Below are 25,592 nucleotides of genomic sequence, written 5' to 3' on the forward strand. Positions count from 1 at the left end.
AAGGACCTTTGAGGGTTAGAGAAGCAGATCCCGATAGCCGACAGTGTCTTCCCATCCTTCTCACTCTGGACTAGCATGTCTCAGACGGTCTTCCCAAACCGGGTCGAACCATCAAAAGGGGCATTCGTGAAGGACGCTTTGAAAGGTTCCGAAAAATTGCAAAGCCGGAGCCAGGCATGACACCTCATGGTAATACCGGACACTGCCGCCCTGGTGTGAGAGAGTAAGCGCATGGACATGTTAGTAACCGACTTGAGAGTGGCCATACGCACCAAGAATGAACATTTATCCTCGGCCGAAATGGACTCCGGGGGAGACTCCGCTCACTCTTTCACAAGGTCACACTGAAGCCGAATCACGTGGGACATATAGTTCAGCGCCCTTATGGCAAAGGTAGCTGAAGCATACGTCTGCTTTCCGAGTCGATCCATCACCCTAGAGTACTTGTCCGGAGGATGGACCGAGGAACTCTCCTGCGCCACTTCCTTTTTGGTGGCTGCCGCCACCACCATGGCATTAACTGGGGAACCCTTACTCCATGTAACCTTGTCAGTAGGAGGGCTCAACACTTTATCTGGCCGTTTTGGTATTGGCTCTACAGTGTCCAGTTCCTTCCAAGCTCTGGTGGTAATGAGGTCCAGCACAGGATCAGCCGGGAGGGATACCCAACAGGTAGATGGGCCTGCATCAAATGCCCCCAGGAATACCAACTCATCCGAGGAAGGCATTTGGGCAGACCAGCCTCCCCTCTGGCCGGAGAATTTCAATTATGTCTCCGAAGGAAATGTCTTCAGGAGGCAATCTGGGGGAGCCTTCCCCTTCCTCCAAGTCGGTATCCTCAGTAACGGACTCGGGGGGAGTCCATGTGCCTCCTCTTGCACTGGCATTTGCGAGGGACCTCCTTGGGGGGGGGGCTCTCTGGGGCGGGCTCACAAACAGTTTCGTATTCCTCGAGGGGAACCGTCTGGGGCGTATCAGACACAGGCTGTCCCTGGGAGGACTGGATGACAAAAGACATACTCAACCGCAAGGGAGCAGAGCCGGACTTCGAGGAAAAAGTGAGGGGTCTCGATCCTCCTGAGAGAACCCTCTCCACAGTGTCGAAGGCCGAAGGGGAACCAGTTTCCCTAAAACTGGTGGAATGAGTAGCCATGCCCCTCGGATCTGATGAGGGGATTGGAGCCAAGCCTGGAACAGTTGGGCCCAGAGGGATGGCATGTCTCAACCACAACAGCCGACGACACACTCATCCCTTCGGATCCGACTCCCAGATCTCGGCTCCCAGAGCTCGATTCCGACGAACTTGAGGGCATGGCCGGCATCGAGGTTGGAGTAGCCATCGGTGCTGACCCCTTGACTCCGAGGTTCCTCGGATCCAGGGACTCCGAAACCCGGGGATGGATTGGAGCAGGAGGTATCGGAGCAAAAATTGAAGCCGAACTCCCTGCTCCAGCAGGAGGGGGTGCCAGCAACACTTCCATCTGCAATTGAGTCTGCAAGAACCTTCTCATCATCCGGTCCATGTCAGCTTCCGAGAGGCTTCTTGTGGATCTGGAGGATGCCACTAACACCAGCCGGGAGGGCCGATACGAGGACGACCTCGAAGCAGGCCGAGCCTCCTCCTCTGGGGAGAATCTTGGAGAACGGAGCCGAGGGGAAGACGGCCTTAGGCACCTTTTTTGAGGTAGAGACCACTTTGACCGGGGAGGGGCGACAGATCCGCTGGTCTCTTGCGACCCCTCTCCTTGTCTCTCGCTCTCTTTCTTTTTTTCTCTTTCCCTTTCTTTTTCTCTGTGCATCCCCTTCCTGGCCTTTCTATCACCCTGTTTTGAAGTGGGAGTGAGAGTCCTGGACAGGGGAGGAGGACCAGAAGCTGGTACAGCCACAGCCGTGGCCGAAGAAGAAGTAGTTGCCGATTCCGCTGGGAGAAGACCAGCCAGAATCAACTTGGCCCTGCGATCCCGCAGAGCCCGAGGGTTGAAGGCTGCACAAATCTTGCAGCCCAAAGTAAGGTGGGGAACCCCTAAACACACGACACACAGAGTATGACCATCGGCCAGTGACAGCTTATGGCCACACTCTGTGCATTTAGAGAAAGTCGGCTTTTGGGAGTTCGACATAGCCATCCCACAACAAGCAAAGGCTAACTACTAACCTATTTAAACACGCGCACACACACACACACACACACACACACACACACACACACACACACACACACACACACACACACACACACACACACCAAATGCGGGAAGGGGAGGCCTATACTAAGACAAAGTTTACAACTCTAGACTTTTTTTTTTTTGAAAAACCGAGGGTGAAACAAGGGGGGAAAAAAGACTAAACCACACACGCTCACACACTTAAATTGCATATTTAAAGCTAGACCAAAAAGATCCCACTCTACCTGCCTGGAGCTCAGAGATCATGTCTTGGCAAAGCTGCGGCAAACGAGATCTGGGGGTTGGAAGTAGGATGCAGTGCAGTATGGGTGAAGGGGAGGAGCTTGAAGCTCAGATCTTAGCTTGGAAAGCTACCGGCCTGGATCCGTATCAGATCTGAAGCCCACAGGTTGATGACCAAATTAAATTAACTACTTCAGATTGTATATTTTTATTACAAAACTGGATAGAAAGGAAAGGGGTAGTGATTCATTGAACTGTTTATTAAACATGGAATTACATAGACAGTTAATGCTTGTAGCTGATAAGCCACCTAGACTAAATGAATATATTTCTATTAATAGTGTTTGAAACAGCAGACGATATGAATTAAGATAACTGACTAATTCATACTTATGGCGTAATTTGATTCTACGTATATTGTTGATTTATAACTGCCTCTGTATTCTGATGGAGTCTTTGCTATTGTTAAGATGAAACAGCTACATCATCATGCTACATTTGCTTGTGATCTTCTCTTAGCTGTGGATGGTCCTTACTGCTAAGAAAGAACCAATATTTAAAAGTTACAAAGTTGAAAAAGAACACCACTTTAATTAATTAAAAGACTGAAATAATAGCTGGCACCATACCAGAACATGCTGGGACAAGTGCCCCAGTTGTGAAATAATCTGCCCTAGTAAGGAAAATAAAGTTTTTTTCTCAATGATCATAGTAATAAGACATCGTAGCCAACCCATGTCCTAGTACTATGTCATCTAAGCACTTGCAATCCATTGTGCTTTGCACCAAATCACAGTGCTTTCTGATCTGGCATTATCTAGTCCTATATTACCATGACTAGAGACTGCTGAGTTGTGATCAGTTGCTGAAAGCAACATATTGCAGTGTATTCTCAGCAATCTCTGTTCAAGAGACTGCTGCAAACTGTAGAAAAGGGGATCTTTAGGCATGGTTTTCCCTTTGCAGGTACACGTTGTTCTTTCTAAACTGTGCCAGAAAGCCAGACAAAACTGTGACCAGTGGTAACAGCAGACTCTTCCAATAGCTGAATATGTGAACTTTTCTTTCTTTATTTACTTTTCTGTGACTGATGTTGGGGGCACCCTTCATTCAAGAATTATGGACACAGGCAAAAGTAATGGAGAGACAAAAGGGGTCATTTTTTAAATATTACTCCAATTTACTTAAATTAACAGAAAGAACAGTTGTATAAGAACTTACCATAGCCTTAGATGTCCTCCTCTTCCATGTTGCAGTATGCATCACAATAGGGAGGTTGATGCCTGTAGCACCAAGCACCAAGGACCTTGGGTATAGGAATGTTCAGAGGGTACTGTTTTTTCTTTTCACACCACTTGGAGAATCTTTTCCATTCTGACACATATTTTCTCCTGGTACTAGGCTTTCTGGCTGCCTGCAGAACACTAAGTATGCCCTCTGAGTATAGGTGTCTAAAGGGGATTAGAATCCTATCACCGATAAGGTCAATTTGAGATTGGTCACCTGAGGGTGGACTAGGGATCCCCTGTCCTGTGTGAGCAGGTCTAACTGGTGGGGTAACCTGTGATGATTACCCTTGGCTAAAATTTAGAGAAGGGGAAACCAATGCTGTCTTAGCCAAAAGGAGGTCACCAGCAGGATTCTTGGTTTGCCCTCTGAATTTTCAGGAGGACCTCCTGAATTAGAATGAAGGGGGGGGGGGGGGCACAGAGGTACATTCCCTCCCAAGAAAAAGAGAAAGCGTCCTCTTTCCATGCTTGGGGATGTGGTTCCCCTGTGCAAATCTGGGGCATCTGTATGTTTTGGGAGGAGGCGAACAGCTCTGCTTGCTTAATACCCCACCTGTGGATAAGATCTAAAAATACCTCTCTGTGAAGCATCCATTCGTGAGAGGGTCCTGAAGTTCTGCTGAGAGTGTCTGCCATAACATTCTCTGTGTAAGGGATGTACACTGCTAGCAGGTGAAAATGCAGTGATGATGCTAGGGTCCAGATCTGAGTGGCTAGATTGCAAAGAGGGTAGGATCTTGTCCCCCCCCCATTTGTTTATGTACCACAGGACAGTCACATTGCCTGTGATCACTTTCAGGGTTCCTGGGCGTAGGGCTAGTTTGATGGTTTGTAGGGCCAGAAGAAGTGTCTTCATTTCCTTAATGTTGATATGGTCTCTTTACCTTAGTGTAGACCATTTTCCCTGCACAGTGAATTGTTTTTGGTTGTGTAGTAACACTGCTCCCCACTCATGTGTGGGGTGTCTGTAGAGATTTGTTGTAGGGGGCAGGTACCTGTAAGGGGATTCCCTGGTTAATGTTGATGGCACAAATCCACCATTGTAGTTCCCTCTTCAGATATGGAAAAAGGGAGAGAAGGGTGTCCAGGGGATGGGAGTGTTGGCTCCATAAATTCTTCAGAATCCACTGGATCTTTGTCATGTGGAGTCATGCCAGGGGCAGAATGGGTATCAGAGATGCCACGTGGCCTAATATTCTTAGGAATTCTCATGCTGGCAAAGAAGTGAGGGTGATTAGTTTGCTGAAGTAGAGGGTGAGGTCCATGGTCCTTTGGTCTGGAATGAAGGCCTTCATCTTGTCTGTTTTTATTCTGCACGCCAAGAAGACCAGGTTTTGAGTGGGAATCAGGTGAGACTTTTCCTTGTTTACAGTGAATCCTAACTGATTCAGGGTGATAAGAATTAACAGGTTATCTAGGTATGGGTATATTTGAATACCCTGAGTTCTGCAGTGAGCAATAACAGGTGTGAGGCATTTTGAGAATACTCGAGGAGCTGTGGAGAGTCCAAAAGGTAATGCAGAGAATTGAAAATGAAAGGAACCTGCTGCAAAGCATAGGAATTTCCTGTAATCTGGGTGTATTGGAATGTGAAGGTAAGCATCCTTCAAATCCAGAGCTACCATGATGGCTTGTGTTGGTATAAGTGGTGGGAGCAGAGGTAAGGTAATCATTTTGAAAGTAGGTACCTCGAGGAACAGGTTTAGAAAAGATAAATCCAGAATTAATCTCCATGGACCATCTTTTCTTGGTACCAGAAACATTCTGGAGTAGAATCCTTTGTATCTTTGTGTAGTAGGTACCTTCTTTATGGTGCCCTGAGACAGCAATTGTTGAATGAGGGTGGGGAAAAGATCAATCTGGTTTGATGGAGGTTGAGGAATCCCCTGGAAGGGGGACAAAGTCCACCAAATCATGAAGTACCCTCTCTGAATGATGGACTGGACCTAGTTTTCTGATGTGATTTTCTGCCTGGAGGGTAGGGAAAGGGTGACATGAAGGGATATGGGGATGTTGGAGTTTAGAGGTTGCAAGTCACAGTGAAGGTGGTCTGGCTTGGTCAGACTGACTCCGAAAGGGGGTGGACGATGGGGAGGAATGAAACCTAGGAGCAGAGCTTTTCCTAGCTTGCCTACATCCCTTTGCCTGAGGTGGGGCAGAGTGGGAGGACTATCTCCTGACAGAGGAAGTTCTTTGTGGATAACTTCTGTGATATCTGGGGATAGGAGACACAAGCAAATGCTTCAGGTTTTGTAATTCTTTTCCCTTTTCTTGAAGGGATTTAAGGAGTGCTGCTGAAGCTTGTCCAAAAAGGGCTTTATTGTCCAGGGGTGCATCAAGCAGTTTAGTTTGCACATCCATAGGCAGGGGCTGAAGTCTCACCCAGGAATATCTCCTCAGCAATGAAGCTGAGGCAGCTGATTTTGAGGAGGCTTCTACAGCATCATAGCCACACCTGATGGAGTGCCTAGTCACCTGAGATGCTGTGGAAAGTAGGGTTCATAGGCAGGTACTAGGCTATCTGCCCGAAGGCATTTATAAGCCTAGCCAGAATGTGTTGGCTTCCACCACTCCCTCAGATTAGTTCCCTTTGCCTCTGTCCAGCAGAGCCACTGAAGTGATCCCTGGAGTAAACTTTCTGTTTCCCATCCACTCGTCAAGGTTTCTCTTGAAGAGTGTTAGCGAGGAGCTCTGCCTAATGTAGATTGGAATCTTGTTCCTAAGCATGGGAAGTCTCTGGGACAGGAATCTATCCCTCCAGCACGTCCTATTTATTGTTGTGGTGAGGTTTAGATCCCTAGAGCGTGTGGCTTGAGGGGATATGGTTTTCTTTAGGTGGAGCATGTCCATCAATTCTGGGTTGGGCATGGCCTTGTATGTCAGGCAGAGATCACCTCTGAGTAGGCGGTATGCAACCGAGTACAGCTGGAGTTTCTTCAGTCGAGCTGCATAGGGCAATTGTTTGAGGGCAGTGATCCTCTTGGTAAGATACTTCTGTGGTCTTTCCAGCTGTTGCAGGTGTCTTGTAAGGTACATCCCAAATGGGGCATTGTACTCAATGATGGGTCTGATGAGTGATGAGTAGAGGGGCACAATGACCTCTTTTGATCTGGATGAGAACCCTTTTGTGATTAGGTGGGCCACATAGAAGGGTTTTCTAACCACTTTGGCAATGAGATTATCAAAGGTGAGAATACTATCTACTTGGGTCCCCAGATCCCTTATTACATCTTCCATATTTAGGGGACTACCACCTATGTGGTAGTTTGTGGGTACTTTGTTTTTCCAAAGGGGGTGACTATGCACTTTTTGTCATTTAGCTTGAGGCCATGATTTTGACACCAGGTATCTGTCTCAGTGAGACCTTTTTGGAGGATTTCTGTGTCAGCCGGAGAGTCAATTATAGCCCCTCGTTTGCAGTCATCTGCAAACGTGGTCAGCAATAGTCTTCCTGTGCTTGCATGTACCTCTGAGAAATATTTGTCAAATAGGAAGGGTCCTAGGACTGAGCCCTGGGGAACGCCACTTGTAACTGGTTTAAAGTTGGACCTAGCTCCCGCAACTCTTATCATGTGGGTTCTGTCTGTGAGAGAGTTGGCAACCCATCTTGTGACGTAGGGGTTTATGTTCAAGCTGGGTAGCTTGTCTATAATACCAGAATGGGGAATGGAGTCAAAAGTCTTTGCAAGGTCTAGGTAGGCTGTGTGTACCACCTTTCCCTCGTCTATAGCCTTGGTAACTATCTCAAAGAAGTCCACCAGGTTTAGGAGGCATGATCTGCCTTTAACAAAGCCGAACTGGGTAGGGTCCAGCGTTTGGAGGTTCCCAATATCTCTGTTAATGAGTTCCATTATGATGCACTCCATAGCCTTGCAGATCAAGCTAGTCAGGTATACAGGGCGATAGTTCCCGGGGTGTGTTGTGGCTCCACCTTTGTGGAGCGGAACTGGGTTTTTATTGGTGATTCAGGAACCTTTGAGAGGAAAGTAGTAGCTTTGGAAAGGGTATCCAGGACATACCTAGCCATGTGGGTTTGGTAATTGAGAGCTCTTATAGCCAGGGTGGAGGAGGTATAAACTTTTTTCCCTAGTCTACTCATGACTTTGCTGTCTTTATCAGTAGGAGAAAGAGCAGCAGAAGGTAAATGTCTGAAGGATTTATCCGCAGAAACTGCAATAACTACTGGGTCTGCAGGTGGAATTTTAAATAGGAATTGTGTGTCCTGAGGCACCTTGTAACATCGGTCTGGACGTTTACATGCTGGGGGTTGGGAATCTGGGGCCTCTGAAGCAGCCATGAAGGCATCACGGAAGGCAGGCAGCAAGGGGGGGTACAGCAGAAGGGGATGGCTGTTCCATTTGTAGCAGGTCAAAGTACCTTTCTTAGTGTCAGAGACATCTGAGGCCTGCCATTTAAAATGTTCCCTAATGAGGGAGATAGTGTCCCCAAAAGTGAATTCTTCTCCTGGAGACTTAGGGGTGATACAATCCTCTTCCTCAGGGGTGAAAAAATCCTTAGGGGAATCAATCTGTGAACATCAGGTCAGGAATTCCTCAGAGGAGGAGTACTCTTCCTCTGATATCTCTAAAGGGTGACAGAAGGAGCAGCAGCTGGTGGTTATTGGGTCTGTAAGGCCTGGAATGCCTTAAAAAGACACTGGGAAACACTTCCCATCCAGGAACAGATTGTGGTTCAGAATGCTTAAGTTTTTGTTTCCTCTTTAAAGGGGCAAAGGGCTGAGCATGTCTAGGAGCCAACGTCTGAGTGGATGGTAGGGAAGGAGTAGGCCCTTCTAACTGTACGAGCCGTGGTTCCCCTCTGCCATCAGGGTCTGATGACTGATTAATCTCAGCGGACGTACTCATTGTTTCAGCCATCCCAGCTTCCATAGAGGTTCCCGGGCCTGGTTGGGAAATGGAGATCTGAAAAGATCCCGGGCTTTCATCTGCCTCAAGAATCTTTCTGGACGCCTGAGGTGCAGCATGGGAATCCGGCCTGATTTCTTGTCCTTCTTCTGAGGCAGCTCATTGGACGTGCCTACTCCACCCTCCATGCCGAGCACGAGATGCCGGAGCATTTGATTTTCTAGGTACAGTTTCAAAGTGGCCAGATGGCTGCGAGAGTCTTAGGAGCAAAGGATAGGACGTATGGTCATGGGCCTCACCTAAACAGAAAATGCACTTTTCTTGCATGTCCTTGTGAAGAATTTGTCTCCCACAAGCACACTTCCCCTTTCTAGTGGGCATGTACATCTGAGAAACTAGGAAAAAATAAAAGGAAAACCCAACAGGGCACTTATCTGTAGCGGTCGTCTAGATAACAAGCGATCTGCTTCCCAAACTGGCGAACAGAAGTCCGACATTCACTATGGCAGAAAAATTCTGAAGGGGGTACGAGCAGACATCACTTTTATGGCCTACGTCAGTTTATGGCTCTGATCGGAGATGTCAAACGTACTCCCTGGCTACAAAGACTTTGGTATACTGGCCGGATGTCTGGTGCTGCAGACAGCACCCTCCCTATTTTGATGAATACTGCAACATGAGAATAGGAGGACATCAACAGGTTTACATCATCATGCATTTTTTTACAGGTTCATAGGTGGTTACTGGGCTACTGACCCAAAGGTTTTTATAAGCCTAGCTGTGTGTACCCAATATAATACTAGAGAAACCCAATGTAAAGGATCTTGCCTAAACTCGAGACCATAGTTAGCAATGACTGCCTATATCTAGCAGGATCATAGGTGAAATCCCCGTGAGGAATTTACGGTTCCTCATCCAGTCATCAAGGGTACGCTTAAAGAGGGTCATAGAGGAGCTTCGTTTGATGTGAAATAGTAGCCTATTCCAGAGGAGTGGCAACCTCTGAGATTCATATCTGGCTCTCCAGGAGGTCCTATTTATGTCACAAACCAGGTTAAGTTCCGTGGAGCTGGTGACCCTTGTCTCATTTGTCTTGTGGATAGGAAGCATTTCCATTACGTTTGGATCTGAGATTGCTCTGTATGCCAGGCACAAGTCTCCTCTAAGCAGTCTGTACACTACTGGGTACAGTGACTTCAGTCAATGTATGGCATGTGATGGAGGCCTTGAATTTTCTTGGTTAGAAATCTCTGAGGTCTCTCAAGTTGCTACAGGTGCCTGGTAAGGTCCATAGCAGTGGGAGCATTGTACTCAATTACTGGCCTGATGAGGGTTGAATACACGGGTGTTTGTTAGGACTTCTTTCACTCTTGAGGCAATGCCTTTGCTAATGAGGTGTGCGACGTGGAATGTCTTCCTTACCACAGTAGACACATGGTAGTCAAAGCTTAGGCTACAGTTAACTTGCATTCCCAAGACTCTCACTACTGAGTTGTTACTACGGCATTATTTGTATCATAGTCTGCAGGGATATTGTTTTTACCGAAAGGGATGATGATGATGCATTTTTCTGCATTGAGTTTGAGTCCATGGCTTTGGTATCAATCATTGGTTTGTGTATGTCCCACTTGAAGTATACTGACATCATTTGTGGATTCAATGATTGCACCTAATTTGTAGTCATCAGCAAACTTAGTCACCCACAGCCCCTCTGTTTTGGCCTGAACTTGTGAGAAGTACATTCCAAACAATAGGGGGCCCAGCACTGACCCCTGTGGAACCTCACTGGTGACAGGTCTGCTGGCTGAGGTAAAGTCCTCAGCTTTGACTAAGTCTGATCTGTAGGTGAGCCAGTTAGCAACCCACCTGATGACATAAGGGTTGATATTCAACAGGGACAGTTTATATCAATGATGCCCAAATGTGGGATTGTGTTGAAGGCCTTGGCTAAGTTAAGGTAGGCTGTATGCACAGATTTGCCTTTGTCTATGGTTCTGGTGATGTTTTCGAAGACATCCACCAGGTTTAACAGACATGACCTGCCTTTGAAAAACCAAACTGTGTCGGATCAAGGGTTTGGAGATCACCTATATCTTTACTTATCGGGTCCATGATGATTTGTTCCATGGCCTTATGGATAAGGCTGGTTAAGCTTATGGGTCTGTAGTTCCCAGGGTCTGTTGCTGTACCCCCTTTATGAGGGTCGATGTCAGCTGCTGTTTTCCAATCAGCAGGACAAAACCAGTACTCACGCTGTGGTTGAAGAGAGTATCTAATAGAGTTGCTAACTCATGTTTTAGACCATTTAAAATAAAACCTGGGATGCCATCCAGTCCCACAGAGGCAGTGTTTTTGGCCTTGGAAATGCAAGGTGGGGGAGATGTAGAGGGAATGCTTTGTGGAATGTTTGGAGGAGACAGGAGGGTAAAATAGTCAGAAAATATGTCAGCTAATAGGTTAGCTACTTTCATAGGATCAGTGTGTGTGATGCCATCCACAGCTAGTTCAGCACACATGTAAGTCCTACCTTTTAGGTGATGGATAAAGCTGAAGAATGCCTTATGGTTTTCCTTAGGTATGGTTGCTGATTTTTTTTTTTTGAAGTTGCCCTTTGACAATTTTACAAGTTGTCTTATTTGCTTGTTCAAGCAGAGGAGGGTATTCTTCCAGTGCTGGGACCTCTATTTTTTATTATTAGACAGCAACTTCTTTCTCTTGTTATATAACTTATTAATGCTAGATGTCTGCCAGGGAGGCTTGTTTTTTTTTTCTCTTGAGGATCTTGTTTTAATGTTATCAGGTACAACTGTGTCAATACATTTGTATAAGTGTTTGCACAGGGCAGGTGTGTATACCTTAGTATAGCTGTCAATGCAATCTGTCGGAACAGGAGCTTGGAAATTATTTATGCCATCCCTTAGGAGGGTATAATTAGCTTTGATGAAAATTGTTTAGCCTGATTTCACTTAATAGGAGTTCAGGTGTTATAGCTATTTCAAATGTGACTGATTTGTGATCAGATTTAACCAGTGAGGGCCCTATACCTGTGGCGGTGCAGCGATCACCCATGTTGGTGATGACCAGGTCGAGAATATTTGAGACCCTTGTGGGACTGCACACTATTTGTTCCAGGGCATTAGTGTTAACAAAGTCCAGGAACCTTTGTGTGAGCATGTTGGTACTCATAAGTTTCCCAGTCAATAGAGGGATAGTTAAAATTGCCCATGACTAGAGTGTTTATTTGTAATTTAATTGACTCAAGTAGGTCCAAATAAACAGTGTGGGTATCTTGGCTCACTGAAGGGGGCCTATAGCTAATGATGAATTGAAGGGGGGGGGGTCTTACCCACAGATGAACTTGGAGCAAGTCCATCCTGACTAACCAGTCTAGTGATGTATTTATCTTTGATGAAGAGAGATACTCCTCCTCCTCTGGTTTTCACATGTTCATTTTGCAGTCTGAAAGTGTGGAAGACATTGTAGCCTTGCAAGGCCAAGGTATTTTCTGTGGCCTTGAACCAAGTTTTTGTGACTGCACATATGTCAACATCTTCCAGGGAGAGGAGTGCATCCAGAGAGTGCAGTTTGTGATTTAAACTTGTAGCGTTTAGCAACATAACCTTCAATTTATTTTCATGTCAGAAATTTTGTTCTTGAGACCTTGTCTAAAAAAATGCACTATGGGGTAGGCAATGGGCTTAACTAGCAATCGAAAGCCTAGAGGTGACAGGTGAATACCATAATGCACTATGGGGTAGGCAATGGGCTTAACTAGCAATCGAAAGCCTAGAGGTGACAGGTGAATACCATCTCTGGCTAAGCAGCGTAGTCTATCAACCAAGTCATCCCAGGTTGACAGGAACTGGATCCCCTTATAATGACGCCAGAAACTAAGCCAATTGTTGAAGTCAATCATTTTTTTGTTTATACTGTGGTACCATGCTATGTGAGGGTAGAATACTGCTCAAGGCTAGGGGCATATCTGCCTGGAACACATATTCATAAACCTTAATCATGTCTCTCTTCATATAGTCCAGTGAGGTATGTCTCAAGTCATTCACACCAACATGAACTATGACAGAGTCGTAACAGTGCTTGTTGTTGAGAGACTTGAGTGCATGCCTGATCTGACAGATCCTGGCACCCGACAGACAGCTGACCGCAACCTTCTCCTTGTCCAGCCTGGTTAGTGGGACATCTGTTTGTCTCACAATGGAGTCATCTATAACTAAAAAATTTAGAAGGAAAAGCAACACTGTGGTGTAGGCAAACTGGTCCTCCAAAAAGACTAGTATCCAATGTAAAAAATGTAGGAGGCACCAGACCAAGGCAGGTAAAGATAAAGTTCTATTTTAATCCACAGACAAAGTACAAACAATGGTGAGCGCTTTCATAGCAAGAGCTACTTCATCAAACAGTTAAAATCATTACTCACTCATATTTAAAAGTTACAAACAGCCAATCAGAATAAAAAAAAACTTGCAATTGCCTCTATCTACCTTCCTCCTGGTAACAATCTGCCCATTCCTGAAAACATCCTATCCTGGTTCTCCCACAACATACCATATGAGACACTTATCCTTGGTGATGTCAACATTGATTGGTCCAAACTCTCAACTGACTCCCCCCAACTCAGTATCCACCTACACGGCTTCCACCAATTTATAACATCTCCCACTCGCTTCCATAAAAATTCCACTTCCAGCTCCATCATAGACTGGATCCTTACCAATTCCCCCCACCAATACCACAATCCCACCACCTTACCTGACTCACTCAGTGATTATCTCCCTACCACCATCTTAAGACACTACTCCCATATTCCTAAACCCCACCTTATCAAAGACTGTCGAAAACTATCGACTTTCAATTCATCCCAATTTAACTCCATTCTCCACAACATAGATTGGTCCATTCTAAAACACCTCCCCCTAAACGATGCTGTAAGCACTTTCAATAGCATCTTCATGAATACTCTAAACTCCTTAGCTCCCTCTAGGAAGATCAGAGTAAAATCAAACCATGCTCCCTGGCTCTCCAAAGAGACTAGGTCCCTTATGAAACAAAGAGATCATGCTTGGAAAACCTGGACTAAAACTAAACCACCTTTTCTTCAAAAATACAGGCAACTGTGGAACCTTGCAAAAAAACATACAACTAATGACAAAAAGTTATACTATAGCTCTGTTCAGCTTAACAACAAATCCAGTCCTCGAAAATTTTGGTCAACTCTCAACAACATCCTCTATCCTGGAAAGCCCTTTAATCCCTCCCCATACCCTAACTCTTCCTCTCAGGAAACAGCTACCCTCCTGAATAAACACTATCTCTTCCATCCAAAATCTGATAACCTCTAAGCCAAACTCTACTTCGACACCCACCTCTCCAAGTCCCACTAACACAACTTTGTTTTCTTTTGAGCCAGTTCCCATTACTTACATCAAATCTCTCCTACTCAAGCTAAAACTTTGCTCTCCTTCCACTGACAATCTATCTCCTACATTCCTCAAACTTGCTGCTGACTCAATTGCCTATCCTGCATCTATACTAATTAATCGATCTATTCTGGAATCAACTGTCCCCACCCTTTGGAAATCTTTCTTCACTATCCCTCTTCATAAAGGTGGAAACTCCACTGATCCCTCAAACTACCGACCCATTGCCATTCTATCCCCCCTCTCCAAGATATTAGAAAAACGTATTCACTCACAGCTTCTCAATCACCTCCTCATACACCACTTACTTACCCCTACCCAACATGGATTTCGTCCTCACCACAGCACCACCACTGCCCTCCTCTCCTTTACTCATATCATTGCAGAGGCCCTAGACAACAATAAACTAATTTCCTGTCTCTTCCTATATTTCGCCAAAGCCTTCGATACTGTCTCTCATCCTCTACTACTATCTAAACTCACAAATCTCCACCTATCCCTCTCCGCGCTTGCCTGGTTTAATAGTTACCTATCTGGCAGGGAACAATCTGTCAAATGGCTCTCATCCTCGTCACCTTTCCTTCCCATCTCCACTGGTGTTCCCCAAGGCTCCATCTTGGGACCCCTTTTATTTAACATCTTCACCAATGATATTTACACCTCATGCAAAGAATCCTCCCTTATTCAGTATGCCGACGACTCCACACTTATATCCATCTCAAATAACATTCCTGAACTACACTCCCTGACCCAACAGGCCCTACTATCCACTGAACAATGGTTCTCTCACAACCTATTGATCCTAAATCCCCAAAAGACCAAACTCCTATTTTTCCTTCCCCGTTCTCTTTCTCATCACAAAACCTCCTTTTTTATTACATCTTCTAACAATACAAATATCCAACCTGACACCCACACAAAACTCCTAGGGGTCATTATCGATGACGAACTCAAGTTCGACCTACACATATTCCAGTGTATAAAAAACAAACAAACCATAACCCCTGAATCTAGACTTACCTTGGGCCAGGCACTCCTCCTCCCCTCCCTCTTATACGCTGCCCCAGTTCTTACCAATATCCAGGCCTCCACTCTAAACAAACTGCAATAGACTTACCATAAAATAGCCAGATTCATTACTAACTCTCCATACAACTCACACCACTGCATTTCTTTAAACTCTCTTCAATGGCTTGAACTTCCCAGTTTCTGCTTTCTTATCAATTTCATATGCTACACTCTATTCTTTATAAACCCTCCTTCTGTCCATCTCTATCTTCCTTAGTCTCCATCTACATCCCATCCCGGACCCTCCGTACTTCTAACCAACAATTACTTGATATCTACCACCCAAAAAGGTCAGTAGGCAACCTACTCTACAAACACTCCCTTGCCCATGCTTGGAACACACTTCCCCTTGACTTACATTCAATCTCCCACACCTCACATTTTAAAAATGAACTAAAAGCTTATTTTCTCAATTCCAGAACCTGCCCTTGTCATGACCCTACCTAGTCTTCCTTCCCTTTATGTACCCTCAAAAGGACCATACTTAGTACCTCATTACACCTCTCTCTCCAATGTGTCTACTATGCATTTGCACAATTTTATACAAACAAAAAATGTTCATTGTTGACCTATTGAACTATATCAATTTAAATTGTTACTTAGCTTCTTTTTAATGCAACTTTAACTTTATGTATGTATCCCAACATATGTGAATCATTTTGCTATAACTGCTATTATATCAATATTGTTTAAAATTGTACTTGTTTTAAAATGTATTACTGGAGCTTTTCTCCTCGGGTCTCCACTGAAAATGGGCCACAAGCCCAGTTGGACAAACCCGGTTAACAAATGTCAATAAATAAATAAATAAATTTCAATTAAGACAATACTATTAAGCTGTAAATTAACAACAATATAATAGACATATTTAAAGTGCCAAGTCTAATCTGTAGTCCTAGAATAAACCTATAAAATATATTTAAAATATATTTAAATTTTTTATCTGCGCAACGGTTTATGAGTAAGTACAGGTTTAATAGAAACTTTGTCATTTAGGCCCCTGCCTATATTATCCCGCATCCTAATGATCCATTCAAGTTCCTTATTTTCTACCAGGTTCTTTATAGGGCCACCTCTACAACCTATTTTGACTTTCTCTACTACCATGAATTTAAATGTGTGTGTCATATCTGATGCCATCATGTGTCTTGCTAGGGCATTAGTCTCTGCTCTCCTATACATATCATAAACATGCTCCCTGATCATATCATAAAACCTCCGTGTGGTCATACCTATATAAAATGAGCAACATACATTACAGTGAGCTAAATATACAATATTTGTGGTATTACAGTTAGCTGATAGTTTAAAGTAAACAGTCTTGCTCGCATCTGGGTGTTCAGAACATCTTTTCTCATCAATATATTTACAATAATTGCAGGAATTACAGGGAAAGGTTCCATGATTGTGTGTTATGGATTCAGCATTCAACTCATGGCCATATCTAGGACCACATAAAAGCCTCTTAATGGATTTCTTGTTTTTATATGCATATCTGAGGTTATCTCCTACCAGTGTTTTAACCTTTTCATCTGATCGGAGTATATTCCAATTTCTGGAATAAATCTCCTGTAACAAACTAATGTTACTTGCATACATAACTGAAATCCTCAAGGGGTTCGTTTTTGCAGTTTTTTTGTTCATAAACCTGATTCGGACTGGAGAAATAAGGTTTCCCTATGCTATTCCTGATGGAGTGTGTATTAGAGGTGATGGACCTAATTTCCTTTTTCTTATACCCTCTCTCATGAAATCTCCCTTCTAGTTGGTGCAGTTCACTTACAAATTTCTCATCTTTGGCTGTTAATCTAGATGTTCTTAGTACTTGACCTTTTATCACATTTCTGAACACATGTTGAGGATGCATACTCTGTCTATGTACATAAGTGTTTCTATAACATTCTTTACGAAAAATCTCAGTATAGAATTCATCTGTGCTTGCCCAAGTAATATGGACATCTAGAAATTCAACACATTTATTTGAACTATGAGCTGTAAACCTCAAAAAATGTGTGCTATTATTTATATCCCTCAGGAAGTGTTGTAGGGTCGATGCACCTCCTTCCCATAACAGGAAGAGGTCATCTACAAACCTTCGATAAAAGATTATTTTCTCAGACCATACTCCTGCGAGAATATTTAGTGATTCCCATTTAGCCATAACCAGGTTGGCGTAGCTATTTGCACAAGAAGTGCCCATAGCCATGCCACCTTTTTGTCTGTAAATGTTATGTTCAAACATAAACACATTATTCTCCAATATGGTTTCCACCAAAAAGCAGAGGAGATCTACCATTCTAGATTCATACATTCCGTCTTCCTTTAAATACTGATGTAAAACCTCCAGACCTACCATATTAGGTATTACACTAAAAAGAGATTGCACATCCAAGGTGACCATTAAGCAGTCCATTATTGGTGTAAAACTATTAGTGAATGCATGTAGCTCTACTAAGAATTGTTTAGTGTCTCTAAGGATAGAGTCGTTCCTTGCCAATACAGGTTTCAGGTGGTGCTCTACATATATTGATAGTGGCTCTGTACACCACACGGGTCCTGCCACTATCGGTCTCATGGGTGGATTAAGGGCATGCTTATATATCTTGGGTAATCCCTGTATCACTGGTATGACAGGATCATCCACAATGAAATAGTTGTATAGGTCCATAGTAATCTGACTACATTGCATACATTCAAACAGATCATTGTGCATTCTGCAAATGTATTTCCCAATTTTAACATGGTCTATCGTTTCATACACTCCATCACTTAACACACTGTACACCACATCCCTATAGAAAACATAATCCATAACCACCAATGGTCCCCCTTTGTCAGCTGGCCTAAAACAAATATTCTTGTCCTTATGTAAAACCTCAAGTGCTTCCCTTTCATCTTTCCCCATATTAACAAAGCATATAGTGCGTTCCTTATTATCATACATGGAATATAAATAGTTGATACATGCTTTTTCAAATGTTTCAATTGCACCCATAGTGATGGGCATATAGCCACTAGCCTTCTTGAAAATTTGGTTTAGATGTGCTTTACCTTAGGGACTTATTTTGTGAGACACTTATGCTTGTGTTTTTATGTGTCGTGAGTCCTATAGGTGCTGTATTAGGTGTAGCATGTTTATGTTTGGAAGGTCTCTGGTATTTAGGTAGGTTTCTAGTGAGTACCTCCACATATGATGGTTTATGTGTTGAGTGCATGGTTTGCGTAGGAGTAGTATGTGTGCTGTCAACATGTTCAGTGTTACTGTTCTGCGAGTGAGAGAGCAAGGATTCCAGATTCTTAGTGTAGATGCATCTCTTACAAATTGTACTTGGGTACTTTAGGAGTAGAAGGTTGTCAGTGTACATGAAGCAGTTGCTATAGTGCCTCAGGATACTCATGTCAATTAGGATGGTAGGAGAAATTGATGGAAACTGACCATCCGTAACGCTAGGTTAAATCCTGTTTTCACAGCAGGGAGAGAAAATGGAGGGATATGGTATAACTGGGTGCTCTAAACATGACATATACAAATCGGGTGCTTTATAAAGGGTCAATATTAGCAAGGGTTCTCTAAATGATATGAGACTATTGTAGATTTGGTAGTTTTGGGACTATTTAACATGCAAAAGTGCAGCTAAGCACAATTTAAGGACTTCTCAGACAGATCATGGCAGCTACTACAGGAAAAGTTTATCTACTGAAGTTTTTGCATCTATAACCACCAATGGTTACCCCCCACTACACGGAAGTGCGCAATGGTGCACAGAGGTGTGCTAAATGTAAATAGATGAACACAGCAGAGCAGTGGGTGATCGCCAAACTCTGTGGAGCTGTGTTAAAACAAGAGCAAACCAGCGCAAATGTAGGGCTTAGGTAGCAACAGTGAGCAAACTGAATCAAACTATTTAACCAATAAAACCTCAACACTGAGCCCTGTGCCAGCAAAACTTCAATCAGATGAATCCTAACTGCTCTCTCCTGCCACAGGGATGCAGGGGACCATCTCTAACAAAAGATAGCCTGGTTGACTTCTCAGTTTAACAACAGAACCAGATTCAGCAGGTCTGAATATAGTCTATGCTGCAGCAAGCAAAAAGTGCAACAAATCATCAAGAACACTTGTAAAAAATCAGCAATACAGCAAAAATACAGTTTAAAAGTGCAAATTACAGTATAAAATTGTACTTATGGTTAGCAGAATGCAACAGATTCCTTAGACTGCAGAGATGAATACAGCACAGCAGTGGCTGGTCACCTAACTCTAATGTTTGGCAATAGAATTACTGACCTGTCTATAATCCTTAGAGATTTAAATTACGAAAAAGAGAAAATATGAGGCAAAATCAGAGGCATTCTGCAAAATCAAGGATAGTTACTCAAGGATTCTGGACACAGCCAAAAATTAATGTGGGGGTGGGGTGGGACACAATCAAATACATTGTTAAATATAACTATAATTGAGTTAAAAGTTAATAGATTGGGAGGCTTTATATCAACATGTATCTTCTAAAAATAAGAAGTGAAGTAACTCTAAGGTTTGGCATTAACTGACTTGTCTGTAACCCTCAGTGTTTACCAGTCACAGACAGGGCAAAAAAATAAATAAATAAATGAGGTGAAATCAGAGGTATTCTGCAAAATCAAGGACAGTTGATATATATGGATACCTGTATGCAACTGTTCTTCTCAAGGATTCTGGATACAGCAAAAAATAATGTAGAGGCAAAGGCCCACTAACAAGGACAATTTTAACTATCACTCTAACATAAAAAGTTAACAGAACAACAGGTTTTGTATTAACATGCATTTTCTGAACAATAAAAAGTATCAAACTCAATGTTTGTCATGATTCACTTGCATGTGACCCTCAGTGATATACCAGAAAATTGGGGACTGGGCAAAATCAGGGGCATACTGCAAAAATAGGGACAGCTGAGAGCTATAGTTTCCTGTACAGCACCTCCAGGCGTCTCCAACAGCATACATTTCTGTGGTTATTTCTGTTTACCACTTTTGGTGGTCACAGCTGAGTCACCAGAAGTGGCTGTCTGTTTGGGAAGGAAAGGAAGTATAGCCCTCAACTAAACCTCATTACAAGGGATATTTATCTGTTTGGATGTTCAAAATTCACTGTTCAACTCACTTCTGCACTAAAGAGATCTGGCACACATTCATTGTTGAGATTTTTGTAACAAGAAGACATGCTAAATAATACTGAACTATACTGCCTCGTCAAAACAATGACTTAATAATTAAGAAGAAACTGTAACTAATCTTGCTGTGAACTTCCTAGTTGAAGTTTTAAGTGTTGTGTTTTCCACATTTTGTCCATTTGTTTCACTCTGTGTGGAAGGCAGTGTTCCAGAGTTTGAAGATGAAAGGTTAAGAGTTATGGGAGGCAGTCAATGGAAGAAAGTAAACGGCAGATTGAGGCTGCTAACATTAACATGATCACTGCTGTGGTTTGTGGGGGGGGGGGTGATACAATACAGCTTAGTGTCACAAAGCACCACATGAAGTTCATTAATGTGATCTGATGTTCTTTCATCTCTTCCTAACAAACAAGCAAGTCTGTTGGCATAACACACTTGCATTTCTTTCTTTTTTTAATTTAATTTTTATGACAATGGACATAGGTGTGGTGTGCCCTACAGTAAGTGGAAATTCACTACTGGGAATGTAATGGTTTTCATTTGAAATAACATCCAAAAACACAAAGCGACAGAAAGCAACCACCAAGCTTACAATAATCCAGTCTTGTTCTATGGAAAACTATAAAATACTTTATTTGGCGTGCACTGGTTATGGTCTGATGAAGCTGATAGTGAAAGTGCTTACCTAGCACACGCCAAGTAAAGGATTTTATAGTTTTTCATAGAACAAGACTGGATTATTGTAAGCTTGGTGGTTGCTTTCTGTTGCTTTGTGTTTTTGGATGTTATTTCAACTGGTTTCGGACTAGCGCAGGAGCATTTACTCTGTTGAGTGTAGTTACTTTTGTTACAATTAATGTTTTTCATTGTTTCTCAATGAAACATCAGATCTGTAGATCATCAAATAGATATTGGTTTTGGGTGGCAAATAATGTATGAAAGCAAACAGTAGCAATAGGATAACTTTGGGGGAACAGTATCTGTTGAAAAGTAACTTTGCAATTACATTTATGGGATTTTTCACAGTCAAAGGTAATATCTCAGAAGAACATTCTAATGGGACACTATTCATGTATTTTGTATTCAAGCATCTTATTAGAAGTTCCTGATTTTTTATTGTGAACTGCCTTCAGGGAACTAACATATGGCTTCTACTATATACAACTAGTAAATACAGCTTTTCAGATGGTTTTTGCTGTCACAGTCTGCCACTAAGCTTGGTTTCAACATAAGGGCTATTTGACCTCTGCACGAAAGGCTAGGTAAAATCAATATACGTGTATTAAATTCTCATTATGTTAGAAGCAGGAATCTTTAATAATTAATTGCAAAAATATATGTTTTCAGTTGTAACATATTATGGGAAGCTTGCCATGCTTTCAAGCAGCTAAAGCTGTGGAGTCACATTCAGAGATGTGCACTGGAAGCTTTTAGGTATGAATGCAGACTTATGAGTTTTGTGGCCTACACCCCATTATTAGCTGAAGGTTTTATAATGAACTCTCAAAGTTTGACAGACATGATCTCTGTGGCTTTAGTTAATGTATCTTAAATGCTAGTCTGATATTAGCATTCAGTTTGGTTGTTTTTACTGTGGGTTCTGTGATGAACCTCTGCTCACTATGCTGAGTACAGTAATGGCATATAGTACTTCATTAAAAGCTTGTCATTACATCACTCGTCAGTGGACTTATGACCCCTCCAGCTTAGACTCATCAGAGTAAACTGCATTACATGAAGAATAAAGTGTAAACATATTTTTACAGGTGGAATAACTGTCTAAATGCATTTTGTATCTGGGGGTCATGATGTACTATGGTCCTTTATTGCTTGGTACCACCAGTAGCCTTGTGTACCCGTTTAGATGCTCTTGCTTTGCCACTCAGTTCAGGAAAAAAATTTGTCGTTTTGCACATTTTCAAATTGGCAAACTCAGTATTTATCAAAAAGATTCACTAAAGATTAGTTCACTCGCTTGTTTAACAATCAAAACAAATGAAACAGCTTGAAAACTTTCATGAATCCAGCACTCTTAGTCTTTACCTTAAGATCAAAGGGTTCAGAAACCAGCACACAAGCCTTTAAAAGCTAGTCTCATTCACAAGCATAAACCAGCATAAACCTAGACAGAGATAAACATTAGATAAACATTGTTTTTCCAGCTGTTGTTTCCTGATGTATCTGCTGACCATCAAGCCTCCTCCTCCTCATGAACCTAACTCATTCATTCCCTCATTCTAGGTATTTTTCTGGAAGGGAAAAGGGGACTGGGGGCCATCATACATGCAGCCATGGCAGTATCTGTGTCCTCAACAACATCCTGACAAAGATGGAGTATGCAATGCATCTAGGCCTAATTATGGTCATTGAGGTCTGCACCTTCATCACTGAAGAGGCATCCCTATGCCTTCCCTCAAAATGTGCACACACACACACACACACACACACACACACACACACACACACACACACACACACACACACACACACACACACATATCTACAAGGGCTACCACCAACAGTCTAGGAACATCAAACTCATGCTCCCCAATACTGTGTCAACTGGCATCACACAAGCCCCCACTTGCAGCAGTAGTTAGAAATGATGAAGACTCTTTACTGTACATGAGATTATATATCCAACTTGCTACTGAAAGAAACAATACATCTAAGACAGAGTCAGTCATAAATACTCATTGCAGCATAATATTCAAATCTGAAAACACAAAATGTATTAATTTCCAGAGGCATAGGATTGGTAGGATGAAGGGGGCTAGGTGCCAGTGGGTGTCATTGGCAGATGCTGACTGGGGTAGCATAATACTGCCATTCAGATTATGAACACTGGTATTACATTTGTGGTAAGGCTGAAGCACTATTGGTTCAGCGCACCATACATTTATTTATTTTATTATTTATTTAACGTATGGTTACCAGGAAATTCTGACTGGGTAAGAAACCTATTTTCAACAGAGGCCCAGGGAGAAAAGCTCCACACAATACAGAGAGAAAAAAAACATACAAAGTAATTTTAACAATAAAAAGACAATTTAAACAATAATGCATAAGAATTTTCATCAAGTTCCAAAACAATACAAAGAAAAAAAAACATAAAAAGTAATTCTAACAATAATGAGACAAGTTAAACAATAATGCATAAGAATGCTCATGAAAAGAAGATTCAGAATAATAATATCATATATAAAACAACACTTAGGGTTGCATTTGTATAATCTTTAGCATCAATGTTCGAGATGTGCAGTATCTTTTACATTGCTAAAGTAGTTTTCATATTTGTACTTAGACATATGTTTATACATGTGAAGCAGAGGTTTCTGTAGACAAGTTAAATAAGAAAGTTGCAGAAGGGAAGTTGTTTTAGGGAGAGAAAAGAGAGTGAAAGTGGCATTGTTAGTGGTCTAAGCTGCACACAAATATTAGAGGGGGAGAAAAAAAAAGAGATGGGGAGGAAAAGTAAGTTACATTTTTAGGAGATGGTGTTCGTTTTGTCTAGAAGCTTAGAAGAAGAAAGGTGTGAAGTATGTAATAGAAGGTAAAAGACCTGGTAGAAAGGGGTTAAATAATGGTGGGGAGGGTGGAAACTAGGGTGCAAGAAAAAGGATGGTAGGAGTATGGGGATGAGAGGGAAAGGGAAAGTAGACTGAAGAGTCAGGCGCAGAGTGATGGTGTTCAAAAGAGAATGCATCCGGTCACTTCTTAATTTATAACCAGCGGTTTGCTACAATTGTTTAGAAAGAAAAAAAAAATTTTTTTGAGCTGTTGAGCTCGGAGGATTTTACTTTTTTTGCTCCTCAACCATGGGGGAAAATCCCCATTTTTTTTTTTTTTTTTTTAGAGTTGAAGAGGTGAGCACAAGATCAGGAAGCTACTCTGTGCACCACAAAACCATCCTATGCCTTTGTTTAATTAACCAGCATGCTTTTTTTTTCCCCAAGTGGGAGGCAACTGTAGTGTCCAGAGAAAACCAAAAGAGAGAGATGGAGAAAGAACATGCAAACTCCACACATTTAATAGAGGTCGGGATTGAACCCTACTAGACCATGGAGCTATAAGCCAGAGATCTTACCACCAAGTTACTGTGCTGTCCAAAGCTTGCACACCTTTGCACCACAACAATATTCAGCAACTAACCAAGAAACCTTAACTACAAACAAATTTACTTCTATTCAGTGACAAAATGCATCAAGGACAACATTGAGGATGCTAAGAAAATAAACCTGAAACTGCAAAGTCTTACCCAAACTTGTATATATTTCTCTTGTGATGTTTAGTGGTGAAGTTGAAAATGTTTTTGCATAAAATTTCAATATTTTATCCTAGAGAAAAAAAATAATTGTAATAAATTTGCAGAGTCTTTCAGAGTCTTAATATAACAAAATCTAGGAACTTAAGAAACAAGAGGATAACTTCTATAAACAGTACCAATAATCTGGCCACCAAGCACTGTAACATTTTTAACCGTATTCTACTATATGGGTGCTGCCTACCATCATCATCTGAAACTGTATTACTTAAAACAAATGGCAGCTGCTGTAACATTCTGTTCTACTAATTGTGATAATGAAATGATCACTTAAAACACAAATAGAGAAAGGAATATTCTAATACTCATTCAAAAACAAAGAAAGCAAAAGTAGCTGTAAATGTGCCACGGAAGAGAAAGAAACAAGTAAAACAGGCACCAAAAAGTAAAAGAAGTAAAGTATGGCTTGCCACCCAAAGACCAACTATGCAATACATTATTATGTATTGTACTGTCTTGTATCAGAGTACCTCTTTTATCAGTCAGCCGTAGTAAGTTGTGAAGCTCAAGCACGTCTAGCAACAAATAAAATAGCTAGTTGGGTTTTGACTTTCCTTCATGTTTTTACTGCTGGCCTTAATTTTGTAGCAGTAATATATCTTCTTGACAATTGGAATTGCTGGTCTTGCAATGGTAGAGCATTTACATTATGTAGCTCACTACAGTGTACATAAACAAATCCCGTCTATCTCATTCAGCTCTGTCACAAAGAAGCTGCATGAACACCGACTAGTAGTCAAACTGAATAGAGATGAATAATAAATAACAGGTACTCACAATATGAGTTGATCTGTGAGGAGCACCTTGGCAATAAGTAACTGCCTGGATTTCTACTTTTGATGTCCCCCATATTACACAAGTTCTCGCATTCCTATAGTTTCTATGCTTGAGGTGGGTTGATTGGGAGGGAGAGACATGTGCCATGTAGAAGATTGTCATGACATCTAGCAATAGACTAGGAGGAAGACTCAGCCATTTCACTACCAAGTATCAACCAACTTCCTACTGAATGTCAGGACTCACAAAATCCTGAGTCTAAAAACACCAAAA

At 42.2% G+C, this 25,592-nt stretch overlaps 1 protein-coding gene across 1 annotated transcript in view; it reads right to left on the reverse strand.

Annotated features, from left to right (window-relative positions):
• TBC1D32 (TBC1 domain family member 32) overlaps positions 1-24,778 on the reverse strand; it is a 1,886,357-nt gene extending 1,861,579 nt beyond the window's left edge. Inside the window, exons 1-2 of the mRNA XM_044086982.1 lie at positions 24,662-24,778; positions 24,477-24,555 (exon numbers count right to left, since the gene is read on the reverse strand). Of these exons, the coding sequence (XP_043942917.1) occupies positions 24,477-24,555; positions 24,662-24,778 (196 nt within the window). The remainder of the gene's footprint in view (positions 1-24,476; positions 24,556-24,661) is intronic.
• Between the last annotated feature and the right edge of the window lie 814 nt (positions 24,779-25,592).

Source organism: Protopterus annectens, chromosome 1.part1, assembly GCF_019279795.1.
Source record: "Protopterus annectens isolate FY-2018-M chromosome 1.part1, PAN1.0, whole genome shotgun sequence".
NCBI lineage: Eukaryota > Metazoa > Chordata > Ceratodontiformes > Protopteridae > Protopterus > Protopterus annectens.